This window comes from Haliotis rufescens, unplaced genomic scaffold, assembly GCF_023055435.1.
Source record: "Haliotis rufescens isolate VD_foot unplaced genomic scaffold, xgHalRufe1.0.p SCAF_69, whole genome shotgun sequence".
Classification (NCBI taxonomy): Eukaryota; Metazoa; Mollusca; class Gastropoda; order Lepetellida; family Haliotidae; genus Haliotis; species Haliotis rufescens.
Genome location: NW_025964360.1, coordinates 1,845,001 through 1,863,853, shown reverse-complemented (window position 1 = coordinate 1,863,853; position 18,853 = coordinate 1,845,001). Strand labels below are relative to the sequence as shown.

The window sequence follows — 18,853 nt, the reverse complement described above, 5'->3', positions numbered from 1 at the left end:
CGGGTGCAAATTTTCTCCATGTTTGGTTTCTGATCCATTATGTGGGTATATCAGACGTTTGTAGTAATATTTTGTGTCGTTTAACTCCTGAATATCTCCTGAAAGCTGAGATCACTGGGCAAGTTCTTTTCGAGAAGACAAGTTTTCAAAACTTTTTGTTCAGATTTACCCATATTCTGTGTTACATTAGGGACGGTAGGGTAGTCTCATGGTTAAGGTGTTCGCTCGTCACGCCGAAGACCCGTGTTCTATTCACGACATGGGTACGATGTGTGGAGCCCATTTCTGATGTCCCTCGCCGTGATAATGCTGGAATATTGCTAGAAGCGGCATAAAACAATATTCACTAGGTGTATGTCCTTCATACTACTGCACAGCCTGGGGCCCTCGCTTGATTGTGATTAGTGCCCAGTGTGAGATCGAGACAATGTCTGAGTAATTAGAGCAATCATTTGTTCGAAATGTGCCTCTGTTCACCCAGCAGTGAGTGGGTACCCGGTAGAATGATATGGTAATGTGGCTGTTAACCTTCTAGCGCCTCACAGGCAGCTTGGGTTGTATACTCCCCAGGGAGCTGAGAATGGAAATCGAGTGCTCACTGATCCATTGACCGGGTTAATAATAGTGTAGCGCTATGAGCATCCACTTTGTGAATGGAACCTGGCTAGTTATAAATGCACTAGATGGGTATAGATGCACTGCCTAGTTTTCTACTGTTAAGATCTTAGTGTATTGTTCACCCTATTTTCACATTAAACGTACATTGCCCTTTTTATACCGACCCTGACAACATGGACATGCAATCAAAACATGCATAATTATCCCTTTTAGTCAGAATGATAAGCAAGGTTTTACACCGCTGTATGCAATTTATTCCAGCTATATCAAGGCACAGCGTAGCTCACTTGGAATGAGTAGTCACTCTTAGTACCAATGTTGGGAATCGACCCAAGACTTTCTTCCTGACGACCGAACACGTTACCCACTAGGCTCACTAACCATTTTATATTTCTGGGAATTAACGCCCAGTTCATTATTTAAAATGGCTAATATCTCGCAGTACGTTTCCAGCACTTCTCACTCAGGAGCAAGTACGCTTGTCCCAAGGCCAAAACAACGACCCCCATAACAACACCTCAAGCAACGACTACAGCCGTGGCTCCAACGCCACCACAGCCTCGACCAGTCTTCACGCTCAAGACAATCACTATACTCCTTGGATGTATCCTGTAAGTAGAACATAACTAAGGGAAATAATGAAATTCTGGTAGTTTACTCGAACATTTGGGTTTAACGTCGCTTTGAACAGTATTTCAGTAATATCACGGCGGTTTAGCTTGACGTAGGGGAAACGCCTGAAGTGATTGCGAAACCAATAAGCTGAGAAACCATTGATTATAATCTTGAACCCACGATCATAGGATCCTGGCATGACTAAGGGACGTAACTCTTTACAAGATTCCCTTATTTGTTTCAAAACTACACAAAAAGACGAAATATATCAAAAAGTGTAAATTCAGGATTTCTCTTGCACACACAGTGAGTGAGTGAGTTAAAAGTTAACGTTACATCGGGAATATTACAGCCATTTCGTTACGAGTAAGGGGCGGTCGGGTAGCCTGGTGGTTAAAGCGTTCGCTCGTCACGCCGAAGACCCGGGTTCGATTCCCGACATGGGTACAATGTGTGAAGCCCATTTCTGGTGTCCCCCGTCGTGATATTGCTGGAATATTGCTAAAAGCGGCGTAAAACCATACTCACTCAATCGTTACGAGTACACATGCATGAAGTACAGCGAAGTATTGCGGATCTTAGATGTTTATCAGGAAATCCATGAGCAAGGGAATTGTGCTTTTATGCCAAGGTTCATAATCCGGGCGTAGAATGTATTCCAATCAACAATCAGCAGATGCGTGGAAGGTTAAGAGGCACGGATTCGACCCCCGAGATGCGGCACCTTAGACACTGGGCCACCCGCGTCTTCTTAGAGTGAGTTTAACGTGACGCTTTGAACGGTGCTTCTATCACATCACGGCTTGTCACATTAATGTGGGAGGAACGCTCAAAAGTAACGCGTGTCTTGGACATTTTCCTCTTTTGTGGAACCCATGAAGATGGTGCTGATGCCATTCGACCAGCAGATCCTTGTACCGTAAATTTAAGGTACACACCTCTGCCCGGCGATAGGCGGTCAGTGGACGCTCGTCGACTGTCGTGATGGTGATGATGATAATGATGATGATGGTGATTCTTTTTGTATCTTTCAGCGTGTGCCTCTGCCTCCTGATATGTATGGTGTTCCTTGGCCTCTTGACAAGACAGTCAAGTACTGGCGAGACTCACTTTGACGAAAAGAAAATGAAGTTCTAATCCTGAAAGAATGCCTTTCTATGCTTGAAGATGATATCGGGAATGTGTTGTAAATGGAGAATAAATAATATTTTAGCTGAAAAACCTGTCTTCCTTTTAAAATCATATAATAAGATAATGCGAATGCGATATTCTCTCTAGATTAATTATGCTAGATTATTTCTGAATTATACGCTCTGATGGATACTTTCATATCTTTGTTCTATTAGCAAGGCGTTCTTTGTTTGAAATAATGTGTATTGCTCATTGTTACTCAAGCCTTAAGTCACCATGGAGACTGAAATATATTGCAAGTGCTACACTTAACTTAATAGTGAGTGAGTGAAATTGATTTAACGCCGCTTTTCAGTTATACATGTATCACGGCATGTCAACTTACTGTTGGAGGAATTATTAATTCGAACCCACGACCAACGGATCCTGGCCGAACTAAGGGACGTAACGAAGCATAGCAAATTCCGGCGCCCCATGCGGACCTGGGTTGTAAATGGTCCCCATTAACTACTCTATTACTGGTCGAAAGACCCATAAAGATCCGGGGTAGAATAGGTCTTCAGCACCCTATGCTTGACGTAAAAGGCGACTATGCTTGTCGAAAGACGCGACTAACGGGGTCTGGTGGTCAGGCTCGGTGACTTGGTTGATGCATGTCATTGTATACCAAAGGTGTGGGGCGTTGCTCATGATATCAGCCACTCGTTCCAGGCTCGATTACTTACATGATGCTGTGGGAATATTGTTTATTGTGGCGATAAAACGACATACATCTTTCCACATCAACCACACATATAATGATCAATGTAGAGACAACCGAAATGTTGACTGTGTGAATCCAAAAGGCGTGGATCAAATGCTCACGATATCGACCACTGTATCGTGTGAATTACTTTACCAAACGCGGTGATATCACTACAAACGTGACCCTATGCACTACGGGTTTATCTTTACAGCCATAGGCTGTGGTGGTAGTCACTATGTTACACTAGTCACTATCGTCTTGACTGAGAGCCACTGTTTTGTTTGAAGCAAATGCAAGTGATACGAAACGTGGAATCTGATTGGTCTATAAGAGAGGCTTAGAAGGGACATAACTCGTAATAGCCACTCGGTGGCGCTACGACAGAACCCAGGAATTCCGGCCTATTCGTCACCACTCGCCCTTTTCCGTAACCTGCAAGACCACTCGTCCCCCTATCGATGAATGTTATGTGCGAAAATACGACAAACCAATCAGAAAGCGCGTATGATTTCAAGTTCTTCGTCAAAGAATCCCTCAGAAATCATTTTTGATTTTACATATGTCTTGCATCTAAAAATATACCCAAGGCACAGTTAAATGTGTTCAATCATACTGTATAATTCCGCATGTCCAGATGTGCTTTAAATTGCATCTGAAATATATATAATATATGGGGAAATATATGTGAACCATAACGCGACGAGTTGACAATTATTTTAGGTATGCCCGTTTGTGCTAAGACGGAACCCGGTCGCAAAAATGGCCACGAGAGGGGCACGAGTCGATATTCGGCTTGTCCCGGAATAACACGAGTTGGTCACGAATGATTCCAGCCTAGTTCGGCAAGGGTGGAAACTGGACATTTATAGTCAGTTAACTCTCTTGCCTCGGGAAGATGTACAACAGCCAGATGGTAGCTTGACCATGTGACAGCTCGATGAACAAATTTAAGTATGTATTCCCCATGTGAAGCGGTGGCCTCAAAGCACAAAATAGAAAATTGTGGAGGGCACGAGCCACGTGAGAAATACAATGACATCCTCTTACCCATTATGCATTAAAATAAGTGTTTGTTGCCCGACACCGTACAACAGTACGTCGGCATGTAAACACACCAGACATCCAGTTGCTGACCAGCAATTCAGCCACACAAAAACACATTTACAGATTTTGTTGAAATTAAAAATTATGTCTGCTTTGTACGCAGAGATTCTGCTGCTGATAAGTAAAGACAAATCGTTCAAGAAACATGTTCGTTTTGCAACACAGTTGGCAATTCTTATGTCTCGGCCCAAACATGTCTATAGCAGCTGACTCAGCACGTGTGATAAATGCTACTGAACTTTGCTCAACAAAGTTTGTTTGTTGTTTAACTGTATGACGGCGGTCTGTAAGTAATCGAATCTGGGCCAGACAATCCAGTGATTGACACCATGAGCATCGATCCAAGCAATTGGGAATCGATGACATGCATCAATCAAGTCGGCGAGCCAGACCCCCCGACCCCGTTAGTCGCCTCTTATGACAAGAATGGTCACTTTTTACGGCATGCATGGGTTGCTGAAAACTTATTCTACACCGGATCGTCACGTTTCTTAACGATCAAAGATGAATATATTGAATAGAGGGCTTGCTGTTTGTTTGTGGTGGTAGTTGCAATCTCATTAACATCAGATCTTAGTTCTCGCTACCGCCAAGCAAAGATCTGATGTCTTCCCATTAGGGGTCACGTCAGAACGACCTTTCATCCGACCAATCAGAGCGTCGCTTACCAGATCATGAAAGTGACAGTCGGAATGTGATTTCTAATCATGCAACCTCGAAAACTTTGACATGGGGTATTCCGAACGATAGTTATGGGCTTAAGGACTGAATCCATACAATCTAGACCATCTATTAGCCATTTCAAAATGTTCTTTTGTTCAGGTTTCAAATTTTTTATCGAGAATTTGTCAAAATACGTTTTGAAGCGTAGTCGCTTATTTGAAATAAGTGCCTTAAAGCATGAAAAAGCTCCCTTCTGATTGGCTAATATCGACTTCTTGTCAGTCATTTCATTGTTCGGTCAAAGTTCGCGCAAGGTCGGTCTGACGTGAACCGGAATGGGATGTCCTCAGATCTTTGTTTGGCGGTAGCGAGAACTAAGATCTTATTTTAATGAGATTGTGGTAGTTGTAGCCACCAGGAGGGTAAAGCATAAATTAATTATACAGAAATAAAACGACGATTATCTACCAAAGTAGTATAAGTGAAGCTTATTGTTGGTGTCATATGGCTGGAATATTGCTGAAAGCGACCAACACATATTCAAGATAACATTAGAAAGGGTTGTTAATAAAAGTAAAGTCTTTCTCACAGTCCCCGAACCATATTATTTTCCCTTCCGCCAGACCCTTACTGTAATGCGAAAGTCCTAAATTAAGCAAGTCTAGATTAGATACTGATTCTCCCATCTCACTGTGGATACTTTTCGATTTTAATGAAGCTGCTTGTTTCTATCAATTTTATATATTTTCAGAGACTTTAGAGCGTTTTCAGAGCGTTACACTATCAAATTAACTGCAGCTGTTTTTATTGGTTGATTGGTTTGTTGTTTTACGCAATATTTTTCAGCAATATTCCAGCTATATGACGGCGATCTGTAAATAATCGAGTCTGGACCAGACAATCCAGTGATTTACATCATGAGCATCGATCCACGCTATTGGGATCGTTGACATGCATCAACCAAGTCAGCGAGCCTGGCCACCCGATCCCGTTAGCTGCCACTTACGACAAGCATAGTCGCCTTTTACGGCAAGTATGGGTTGCTGAAGACCTATTCTCACCCGAATCTTCACGGGTCCTGCTTTTATCAGAATATCCCTTACGCTATCACGACACAACTGTTATCTCGTATTCCTCGTACTTCGTCATTATCACATGTCCGACATTCAGAAAAGTTCGTGCGATATCGATATGTTCTGTATCAACAACTCCGCTATATACAAGATATACGCGGAAGATTTCTAACTGTCATATCACGAAGGTCGTCTCGTGACTGCCTCATCTGTGCATTAATACACGTACGGGAACATTTCGTCCTCCAAAATGAAGAGTGACAACATTTTGGCACTATTTCTCGCCGTTGTTCTGGTGTCTCCGTGTTTTTCTGTGGAGCCATGTGTACAAGTCTCCCCGTGCTCATGTGAGAGCTCCGAAGGCCTGATTGACCTCTCACCTCTGGCCAGACATGACGGCACGCCTGAGTATGTAAACTTATCAAACAGTCGCCATGTAAATAAACAGTTAAACCTTGTTAATATGGACCTTGTTAATCCAATAGCACATTACATACGAAAGATAGTGATAAAGGTCTACATCTAGTGTCCGATACCGCTAAGATTAACGAGGTTTCTGTACAGTGTTACATTTTTAAAATGTCAGTATAAAGTTAAGGTAGTGTTAAGGTACTGTTTGTTTGATTGTTAGTTTGTTCGTTTGTTGTTTAACGCAGCATTCGGAAATAGTCCGGCGATCTGTATAAATATAAAGGAGTCTAGACTGTTAAGGTAGTGAATAAACTGATATGATTATATCGGGGTAATTAATGAACTATTACGTTATTAATACGTTAAATATACATAACTGGTAAGTAAGTATGTGTGTGTGTGTGATAGAGGTGTGTATATGTGTGTGTATTTGTGTGTGTTTCTGTCTCTGTGTGTGTATGTGTGTGTCTCTGAGTGTGTGTGTGTGTGTCTCTCTCTCTCTCTCTCTCTATATATATATATATGCATATGTGCGTGTGTGTGTGTGTGTGTGTGGGGGGGGGGGGGGGGGGGGGTAACGAGCAGGTATGCTGGACACTGTATGTATATAGATTTATCATCCAAAACTGGCTCCCACAGGAGATATGGCTTGGATGAGATCAAGCGATATCTACACTGTAGATATCGCTGCAATGAAATTACATCACAATGCTTTGCAGACCATTGTGACGTCACTGGTTACCATGACGTCACAATCAAATGACATCACTAATGGCTCTGCTACTGAAGCTGTTTGCAGTACTTTTTACACTGAAGACACTGCTAATTACTGTCTACAAATTGAAAAAGTTGAAAGAATGATGTTGGATGATAAATAAAATCTCACCCTCGTGTCTTTTGATATCAAATATATCAACACTCGTTGATAAAAGTGGCAAAAATCCTCGGCAAGCCTCGGATTTTTCCACTTTTATCAACTCGTGTTGATATATTTGATATCAAAAGACACTCGGGTGAGATTCTCTATATTGATACAGACATGTCAAGTTAGCTGCGCGCTTGGGTCAAATGCGCAAAAACCCCGAGTTCAACCAGAATGTTTAAATATTCAGTAGATTTTGTCACCCCATCCAAAAGTCTCTCTCGACAAGCACATCAACCGAAGACCGACACTTCCCATTAAACCACATAAATGTAATTTTTACTTTAAAAAGGTCATGTGTGTCGTATTTTAATGTATTGTTAAATCGATTCATTTTTAGCCCAAACTAATCTTAATTCTCAAATGTACTTACTGAAGACAGTGTTATTGGTCTATATAAGATAATAAATCACAAATGAAATTCCTAGTCTTCAGGACATCAAAAAGTACACCTTCAGAATGGAAAATAATTCTACGTTACTCTGACAGGAGGTCCTTTGTCTATGTTTCATGTCTACGTTACTCTGACAGGAGGTCCTTTGTCTATGTTTCATGTCTACGTTACTCTGACAGGAGGACCTTTGTCTATGTTTCATGTCTACGTTACTCTGACAGGAGGTCTTTTGTCTATGTTTCATGTCTACGTTACTCTGACAGGAGGTCCTTTGTCTATGTTTCATGTCTACGTTACTCGCACAGGAGGTCCTTTGTCTATGTTTCATGTCCACATTACTCGCACAGGAGGTCCTTTGTCTATGTTTCATGTCCACGTGAGTCTGAAAGGAGGACCTTTGTCTATGTTTCATGTCTACGTTACTCTGACAGAAGGTCCTTTGTCTGTGTTTTATGTCTACGTTACTCGGACAGGAGGTCCTTTGTCTATGTTTCATGTCCACGTTACTCTGACAGGAGGTCCTTTGTCTATGTTTCATGTCTACGGTACTTTGACAGGAGGTCCTTTGTCTATGTTTCATGTCTACGGTACTTTGACAGGAGGTCCTTTGTCTATGTTTCATGTCCACGTTACTCTGACAGGAGGTCCTTTGTCTATGTTTCATGTCTACGGTACTTTGACAGGAGGTCCTTTGTCTATGTTTCATGTCCACGTTACTCTGACAGGAGGTCCTTTGTCTATGTTTCATATCCACGTTACTCTGACAGGAGGTCCTTTGTCTATGTTTCATGTCCACGTTACTCTGACAGGAGGTCCTTTGTCTATGTTTCATGTCTACGTTACTCTGACAGGAGGTCCTTTGTCTATGTTTCATATCCACGTTACTCTGACAGGAGGTCCTTTGTCTATGTTTCATGTCCACGTTACTCTGACAGGAGGTCCTTTGTCTATGTTTCATGTCTACGGTACTTTGACAGGAGGTCCTTTGTCTATGTTTCATGTCTACTTTACTCTGAAAGGAGGTCCTTTGTCTATGTTTCATGTCTACGTTACTCTGACAGGAGGTCCTTTGTCTATGTTTCATGTCTACGTTACTCTGACAGGAGGTCCTTTGTCTATGTTTCATGTCCACGTTACTTTGACAGGAGGTCCTTTATCTATGTTTCATATCCACGTTACTCTGACAGGAGGTCCTTTGTCTATGTTTCATATCCACGTTACTCTGACAGGAGGTCCTTTGTCTATGTTTCATGTCCACGTTACTCTGACAGGAGGTCCTTTGTCTATGTTTCATATCCACGTTACTCGGACAGGAGGTCCTTTGTCTATGTTTCATGTCCACATTACTCGCACAGGAGGTCCTTTGTCTATGTTTCATGTCCACGTGAGTCTGAAAGGAGGACCTTTGTCTATGTTTCATGTCTACGTTACTCTGACAGAAGGTCCTTTGTCTGTGTTTCATGTCCACGTTCCTTTGACAGGAGGTCCTTTGTCTATGTTTCATGTCCACGTTACTCTGACAGAAGTTCCTTTGTCTATGTTTCATGTCCACGTTACTCTGACAGGAGGTCCTTTTATGTTTCATGTCTACGTGAGTCTGAGAGGAAGTCCTTTGTCTATGTTTCATGTCTACGTTACTCTGACAGGAGGTCCCTTGTCTATGTTTCATGTCCTTGTAACTCTAACAGGTTTGTCGAACAGCCGGATGTTAAAGGTCAGTGGTTCTACTCCTACAACCCGTGTTTCGCCTTCACAAACGGAGGAGGATGTACAAACGTCGCGGTAAGACCTCAAGTATTATACAGTAGTTTGAGAGAGGCAAAATAAATATATAAGATCGATAGTTATGCTTCTTAACGTTAGGGCTTCAACGAGTACTCGAGTACTCGGGGCCGGGTCGATTTTAGTGGGACTCTAGCCCGTTATCACGGACTCGAGTACTCGATAAGGGGAGATCACTCTGTTTTGCTTGTTTCATGTTACAGTTGCACCGTTCAAAAACTTGCACGCCATTTGCATTGGCAATGGAGAGGCCCAGGGATAAAAAATCAAACGTGTGGGTACATTTTGAGTTAGACAGTGTTAAAAAGAAAACTAAATACCGTTTGTGTGGCCATATCCTTAGTTACACTGGCAGCACGACTAGCACAATGAGAAAACATCCAACGGAGCAAGTGGGCATCCAATCAGTGCCAGGATTCGGTGATCGTTGGGTTTCACCGCTAATGACCCGTGGTCTGCCAGCACTATACCCACGATCGTGGTTTTCTTGAACAACAATACAGTGGTGATAGATATCCAGCTGACCCGCCGTGTTGTAACTTCATTGTGGTACTATGGCCTGGTTTGTTTCTCATCACAATGATTTGCTTCAGATGGAGAGGTCGCTGGGAAGCACACACAAACACACACACGCACACACACACACACGCACGCACGCACGCACGCACGCACGCACGCGAGGCACGCACGCACGCACGCACGCACGCACGCGAGGCACGCACGCACGCACGCACGCACACACACACATATAAATATATATATTGCTTTGGTTGTGTTGACAGGAGGGGAATATGGTTAGCAATAAGAATCTTCAACTCGCGAGTTATGAATTTTGAACGTTTTGAAATTGTTCAATATCCGTATAACAAGGCCTGTGTACAGGGTGTTGAGTACACAAACGACGGACAACAACGGACAGGTCATCCTCAATCTAATGCGACAAATTACAGAAGCGGTAATCTTGAACATTACGGCACTAGCTTCAAAATGTGATTTCCATTCCAGATTAGTTTCGAAAAATATTTTGAAAAAGTTCTCTTTTCTGAACAAAAGAAACTTATGGAATGTTTAATTCCAAGGGGCTCTGGAAAGACTCTGGCTCAAATGTCTATCCATTTGAAGCATTCGATAGATGATGATTGTCGTTCGGAATGCCTCGTTGAGGTTGCATGTATAGAACACCTTGTCGGACTTTCACTTTCGTGATCTCGTTAACGACGCTGTGATTGGTCGGATGAAAAGAGGGGGCACGGGTGGCCCAGTCGTCTAAGGCGCCGCGATTCGCTGTGCAGAGTTGCGTACCTTTGGCACGCCAGAAACCTATGATTGTGGGTTCGAATCCCGTTTCGCCCTGATTATGTTTCTAGGTTTGTCAGCACCATGCCCGTGCTCGTGGATTTCACCGAAGTGGTAAACGTCTAAGACCTGCATCACTTCGGGCTTTCCTCCCACATTAAGCTGACACGCCTTGATATAACTTGAATACTGTTAAAAGCGGCGTTAAACCCACTCACTCACTCACTCGGATGAACGGTCTGTCTGACGTGATCTGTAACAGGATGTCCACAGATCTTTATGTAGCGGTAGCGAGCACCAAGGTCTTGTTTTAATGAGACTGATCCACTGTATAATTGCATTTATTTATACAGGCGTGTCAGACAGACATGACCGGAAGCTACTTCAGTCTAGGAACTGAACAGTCTGCAGTCTTCATGCGTGATCCTAACAATAACGTCCAGATACGATACACCTCCACTACCGACACAACAAGGTAAACCAATTAAAGTTATATCGGAATTAGGGCTATAAAATTCAGATTTAAAAGTCAAACAAATCTCGATATTTGTTTGTTGACGGAGACCGTAGTTTCAAGTGAGCTTGTGATATACGCATTTTGCAGCATCTTAATATTGGCACTTTGCCAGTAAGTTGACCTTGTTCAGTTGGTGTAGATGTCATGCAGAAGAAGGCAAATAGTTAATACGAATATCATAATTGGAAAGGACCGCCTCCGTGGTCTAGTGGTAGAGCGTCCGCCCGGAGAGCGGAATGGCCGGGGTTCGTTCCCCGGCCGCGTCATACCAAAAGACGTTAAAATATGGTACTTGTTGTTACCCTGTCTGGCGCTCAGCCTAAAGGTCTAAAACAAGGACTGGTCGGCTCGGAGTCAGTATACTGTGTCTGAGTGGGGTATTCATTCGCCTTATTGTATTCATCAAAGTAAAATAAATCCAACAGTTATCAGACAATACATTCGCAATGTATAAATATTATTATATCCCGAAATATAAGTGCGGGGGTATATGCCAAGGAATTCCGTCCGTCCTTAATTTTTTTGTGCTACCCACCTTGAAATTCTTTTCCAATTGGGGGCACAGTTTCTATGCCAATAGGAGAGGTGCAGTGCAAAGTTTGATTTCGATAAATGGATTTTCTGAGTCGAAGTCGGGGGTATTAGTGTGCCCAGCTCACTTTTTGTCTTGTTACATTTGGATTGATCTTTGAAAGACAGAATTTGTTTCAGTTTTGATCATTGAAAGACAGAATTTGTTTCAGTTTTGATCATTGAAAGACAGAATTTGTTTCAGTTTTGATCTTTGAAAGACAGAATTTGTTTCAGTTTTGATCTTTGAAAGACAGAATTTGTTTCAGTTTTGATCATTGAAAGACAGAATTTGTTTCAGTTTTGATCATTGAAAGACAGAATTTGTTTCAGTTTTGATCATTGAAAGACAGAATTTGTTTCAGTTTTGATCACTTAAAGACGGTATTAGTTTCCGATTTAATAAGTTAAAGACATTATTAGCTTCAGATTTGATCACTTTAAGACTACTAGGTTCAGATTTAATCAGTTTAAACAGTTTAAGTTTCATATATGATCACTTAGGGACAGTAGTATCTTAATATTTAATACATTTTAAGTTTCAGATTTTATCAGTTACAGATATTATTAGTTTCAGATTTGATTACTGAAAGACATTTTAAGTTTCAGATTTGATCAGTTAAAGATATTATTAGTTTCAGATTTGATCAGTTAAAGACAGTAGTAGTTTCAGATTTGAAAACAGTGCCAAACAATGATCAACTCATTTTCCTAATCTAATTTAATTGCCCAATGATGATACAACAGTAGATCTGCTGCAAACTTAGGTATCCTCTTCATGTTGACTTGCGAAGGGAGATAACCAAGGCTTGCTAAGTCCTGAGAATCATCGTCTGGAAATATGATTGAGTGTGTATTTGTTCCGGTTCATCGAGGTATGATGTACTGTGTGTACTGTGTGTACTGTGTGTACTGTGTGAGTCCCCTTTACTTGCGCTTTGTTGGATTTGTGTTGAAAGCAGTCCGTCTCTGTGGGCGTGGCTTATTCTTTCACATAAAAAGATACTAAATGGCAACGCGAGACAACCAGTGAACTGTATGTTTGTTGTTTGTTGTTTAACGCCGCACCAAGACATATTCTATCTATTCTGATCTGGATGGCCAATCCAGTGGTTGACATCACATGTGTCATGAGCATCGATCCACGCAATTGGGACACGATGACATGCATCAACCAAGTCAGCGAGCCTGACCACCCGATCCCTCTAGTCGCCTCTTACGACAAGCATGGGTTGCTGAAGACCTATTCTAACCCAGATTTTCACGGGTCTCTACACAATTAGGACACGATGACATGCATCAACCAAGTCAGAGAGTCTGACCACCCGATCCCTCTAGTCGCCTCTTACGACAAGCATGGGTTGCTGAAGACCTATTCTAACCCAGATGTTCACGGGTCTCTACACAATTGGGAAACAATGACATGCATCAACCAAGTCAGCGAGTCTGATCACCCGATCCCGTTAGTGGCTTCTTTATTACGACAACCAGAGAACTGATAAAGTTCGGCTGAGATGATGAAGTAATGTCGGCTTGTTCGATACTGGATTTCCAGTTGACGGAGCACTGTTTTTTTATATTTATGAAATGTAACTTGGTCGTTTCAGAACAACCTTTGTAACTCTCATATGTGACCCGAACAGCGTCCAGAACTTGACGGTTTTAGGAGAATACCCTGATGGGAGTGGTACTTATGTAAGTAACGCACGATACCTTTTGTATCGACCAGGACCAATCAGCTTCTACAATGGAATGGATCCGTCTCTTCTACACTATAATAACGTGCAGTGAGAGTGAGAGTGGATATAAATTTCTGATTGATTCCAGATTATTATTATTACATTCGGTCAAATATAAATAATTATTGAAAACTATACAACTCCTTACCAAAATTGTTTTGTTAATTGTCTTTGAAAAAGATTGCTGGATATATTACTAAGGTGATGTTACGACAACATACAGAACATCTTAACAATAATAACAGTAGTTCATTAAAACAATATACAGAACAATTTAAAAAAAATCATTGTTTCTTCTCTTATTGTAGAAAGCAAAAAGCATATACCGTTTTGAATTATTCAGTAAAATATGTCATTCCCGAAAACCCGGACATTCCTTGTCATATTGCATGGTTCATTGAAATGTAAGCCTTTTGTCCACGATTGTCTAGCATAATATTATTATATCGCAATTCTACTGGAATACACCGTGGACCCTCGTACTAGAGTGACGTCATCATCTCCAACCTTCTTATCTGTAACTTCACACAGAGTTTCTCTCGCCCATAACTGTAATTTGATTGGTTGTAAATTTAGTCGAAACGGACTCAAAACGAAGCTATGGTTCTAGGGTATCTATCATAATAGGATGGAGATAAAATACAATCTATTATCGACTATTCCTTTGACTTGATGAGATAAGCATCGCAGACAACAATGATAACACTATGAATTCAAAATTCAAACTTGGAAGCTGATAATGCATTATATAATATCTCCCACTCGACGTTTCATGGATGTTCCATAATACAATGATGCACTTTCGTCAATGACACTTACCGTGATATTTCATTTGTCCAGCATTTTACACTGACGAGCATCTATGCTTGTCCCCGAGGTCAAACCACCACCACAACGACGACAACGACAACAGCTTCTCCGACGCCAGCTCCGAGGCCAGCCCCAACGCCATCCCCGTCTCCCTTCTTTACAATGAAGACTGTTATCATATTGCTTGGATGTGTCATGTAAGTCAATACACCATATTCAATGATGGAATCGTCACTAGTCACTGTCAGATAAGCCAATTGAAATCTTTATGGCTTAAATTAAGGATTATTTTGAGAAGAATTTGCGATGCTGTTATTAAGGTAGCCAGTTATCGATGTATTAAACTAGAGGGGAAAACGAAATAGATACTTAACCTGTGGATGATAACTTGATTTAATTAAGCTTACAAATCGGTTCACAATCGTATTTCCTTCTGTGAGTAGGTTGGGTTTCACGTCGCTGTGAACAGATATATTGGTTTAATAAGTTAGGTAAGCCTGAAGTGATACAGGTCTTACACGTTTGCCATTTTGAGGTTATCCTTGAACATGAACCATGGGTCATAATCAGGGCAACTGTAGTATCCGAACCCACAACCAGCATACCCTTCTCCTGCACAGCGACATGAGGCGTCTTAAACCATTGGGGCGTCCATGCCCACCTTAAAGGGGAAGTGTACAAATAAAAAATGACTTTCTTTCTTTTTCTAAACAAATCGCAATTTTAGAATTAATTAGTATCTGTGTTTGAAAATATACACTAATTTTTTTTCACAGTGAAAGTAGGAAGCTCACAATAGTGTTAAAATGATATGCCGTTATGAGGCCTTCGTTTTACGAGCGAAATAGGCCTGAGTTATCCCCCTTAGATTATGACGTAATTGGTGCCAATTCAACTGGGTCCCTGTCTATTCTCAACGCAAAAGATATCAAGGACCAGTTTGCGGTAAAACAACATGGTCTACGACACACTCCGGCGCAGTAGTGACTCAGCATAACACAATTCTGGCTGGCATCTGAGACGCTAGAATCACAAAACTGTACCTACACCACGTGAAGCGGCTCTAACAAAGCATGATGACGTCATAATGTTTATCAATTGGCACCAATGACGTCATATTGCAAGGGGCATAAGCCATGGTGTTTTTGTTATGGAAATAGAACACTTGGTAAATGTGAAAAATATAAATCGTTTTAATGCAAAAAATATGTTAATTAAATATGATGTTTTTATATTTTTGTCTATGACACTTCTATGTTAACACTTTTAATGTGGAAAAAGTACAAGAAAAATTGGTTCATTTCCGTGTGAACTTGCCCTTTAAGGGGCATTGTATGGTGTAGCCAAACCAAGAAACATAAATAGAGCTTTCAGGAATCGTACCGCGACAATAGATTTCGGGTCGAACTGTGGCGCCTTAGACAACAAGGCCACACTTGTCCCATATTCTATTTTGATCACAACGATGACTGTCTTTTTCGTTTCTTTCAGAGGCTGTCTATTCATTCTGATATGTCTTGCATTCGTTGGCCTTCTGACCAGGAGATCCGAACAAGAGTTGCCTCCCTTCCATGACAAGAGGAAGTTGGTTTCGTAAATGTGTACATATAAAAATGACAAAACATGATCAAAACTGTAAACGTTAGGTTACATTTAAAGTTATAATATCTCTTTCAGAGTGCTGATATTCATAAATTCAAAACGATATGAATCATGTTTTTTTTACGAAACTGTTTGTTTTAAATGAAATATAATCATTGTTACTTCCAATACAGCCAAAATAAAACTACAATCAACATATGTACCTCAAATAAAAACAAACTTGCCATTAATATTTCATTTTTAATTTTTTAATTATTTTAGCAATATTCCAGCTTTATTTGACGGCGTTCTGTAAATGATCCATTCTGGGAAAGACAAGCCAGTGGGTAGGGGTACGATGACACCCCAAGCCAAGGAGTATTACCATCCGATCACAGTCGTCGGCTTTTTCGACCAGCACAGTTAGTTGCCTGAAGCTACCATAGTATGAACGGTGTAAGCAAGTGTGTGACACTAAGGTGCCTGAAGCTACCATAGTATGAACGGTGTAAGCAAGTGTGTGACACTAAGGTGCCTGAAGTTACCATAGTATGAACGGTGTAAGCAAGCATGTGACACTAAGGTGCCTGAAGTTACCATAATATGAACGGTGTAAGCAAGTGTGTGACACTAAGGTGCCTGAAGCTACCATCATATGAACGGTGTAAGCAAGCATGTGACACTAAGGTGCCCGAAGTTACCATAGTATGAACGGTGTAAGCAAGTATGTGACACTAAGGTGCCTGAAGCTACCATAGTATGAACGGTGTAAGCAAGCGTGTGACACTAAGGTGCCTGAAGCTACCATAGTATGAACGGTGTAAGCAAGTATGTGACACTAAGGTGCCTGAAGTTACCATAATATGAACGGTGTAAGCAAGTATGTGACACTAAGGTGCCTGAAGCTACCATAGTATGAACGGTGTAAGCAAGCGTGTGACACTAAGGTGCCGGAAGCTAACATAGTATGAACGGTGTAAGCAAGTGTGTGACACTAAGGTGCCTGAAGTTACCATAGTATGAACGGTGTAAGCAAGTGTGTGACACTAAGGTGCCTGAAGTTACCATAATATGAACGGTGTAAGCAAGTGTGTGACACTAAGGTGCCTGAAGCTACCATCATATGAACGGTGTAAGCAAGCATGTGACACTAAGGTGCCTGAAGTTACCATAATATGAACGGTGTAAGCAAGTGTGTGACACTAAGGTGCCTGAAGCTACCATAATATGAACGGTGTAAGCAAGTGTGTGACACTAAGGTGCCTGAAGCTACCATAGTATGAACGGTGTAAGCAAGCATGTGACACTAAGGTGCCTGAAGCTACCATAATATGAACGGTGTAAGCAAGTGTGTGACACTAAGGTGCCTGAAGCTACCATAATATGAACGGTGTAAGCAAGCATGTGACACTAAGGTGCCTGAAGCTACCATAATATGAACGGTGTAAGCAAGCATGTGACACTAAGGTGCCTGAAGCTACCATAATATGAACGGTGTAAGCAAGCATGAGACACTAAGGTGCCCGAAGCTACCATAGTATGAACGGTGTAAGCAAGCATGAGACACTAAGGTGCCTGAAGCTACCATAGTATGAACGGTGTAAGCAAGCATGTGACACTAAGGTGCCCGAAGCTACCATAGTATGAACGGTGTAAGCAAGTATGTGACACTAAGGTGCCTGAAGCTACCATAGTATGAACGGTGTAAGCAAGTGTGTGACACTAAGGTGCCTGAAGCTACCATAGTATGAACGGTGTAAGCAAGTATGTGACACTAAGGTGCCTGAAGTTACCATAATATGAACGGTGTAAGCAAGTATGTGACACTAAGGTGCCTGAAGCTACCATAGTATGAACGGTGTAAGCAAGCGTGTGACACTAAGGTGCCGGAAGCTAACATAGTATGAACGGTGTAAGCAAGTGTGTGACACTAAGGTGCCTGAAGTTACCATAGTATGAACGGTGTAAGCAAGTGTGTGACACTAAGGTGCCCGAAGCTACCATAATATGAACGGTGTAAGCAAGTATGTGACACTAAGGTGCCGGAAGTTACCATAGTACATACATTCACAGTGTATACACGTAGGAGGGCCTTATTTTAAAATACAAATAGAATACATGTACCAAACACGTAAATCATACAGCTTACAAGAAACTTACACGCACATGTGACTGATGAATAGAAGAGCTATTGTTGATATTTGTGAGTCGGTGAGTGAGTTGAGTTTAACGCCGCTTTTAACAGTATTCCAGTTATATCATACCGTGTCTGCTTAATGTGGGAAGAAAGCCCGAAGTGGTGCAGGTCTCAGACGGCTACCACATCGGTGAAACCCACGAGCTCGGGTATGGTGCTGACAAATTAGCTGACACGCCGCGATAAAACTGTAATACTGTTAAAAGCGGCGTTAAACCCAACTCACTCACAGTCAATTTGAGTATAGGTTGCGCATAATCAAACATTTTTCAGGCTCCAAGACATAATGGCCGGAAGCCCAATTGAAATCACTGGTTTTCCCATTGATTCTATCATTGATTGTACTGAAATAGTTTCCGTGACTTTACCCTTGTACCAAAATGTGCATGGCTATTCAGGAAACATACCGGAAAATTCGCAAATAAATTATAGCAATATCAAAAATGATAAACGCATTAATACACCAAAACTGTTTGGAGCTGATTTTAAAGCCCGTGTGCTGGTTAAAATATAATATTAGAACGTCAAACACTATATAATATGGGAAAATAAATTGCAAAAGATTCTATGGCATTTGATTGGCTAACAAAGCAATGATTTTGTTTGCGTTTGTATTCCCAAGCGAAAACAAATGATCAGCTAAACGTACATATATTTCTCTTCTTTTCATTAACAATGAAGACAC

General features: G+C 41.4%; 1 protein-coding gene across 1 annotated transcript; it reads left to right on the top strand.

Moving 5' to 3' along the window:
• Window positions 1–6,071: 6,071 nt before the first annotated feature.
• On the top strand, window positions 6,072–16,222 carry LOC124148687. The gene is made up of 6 exons (XM_048387263.1): window positions 6,072–6,357; window positions 9,365–9,458; window positions 11,108–11,229; window positions 13,449–13,536; window positions 14,421–14,587; window positions 15,882–16,222. Exons 1-6 carry the CDS (start codon window positions 6,200–6,202, stop codon window positions 15,985–15,987), a joined length of 735 nt encoding a protein of 244 aa, XP_048243220.1. The 5' UTR covers window positions 6,072–6,199; the 3' UTR covers window positions 15,988–16,222.
• Window positions 16,223–18,853: the final 2,631 nt, after the last annotated feature.

Coding starts and splice junctions, on each gene's coding strand:
- LOC124148687 (XM_048387263.1), top strand. CDS start 6,200: ATGAAGAGTGACAACATTTTGGCACTATTTCTCGCCGTTGTTCTGGTG. Junction 6,358..9,364: donor AGACATGACGGCACGCCTGA/GTATGTAAACTT, acceptor TAACTCTAACAG/GTTTGTCGAACAGCCGGATG. Junction 9,459..11,107: donor GAGGATGTACAAACGTCGCG/GTAAGACCTCAA, acceptor TTATTTATACAG/GCGTGTCAGACAGACATGAC.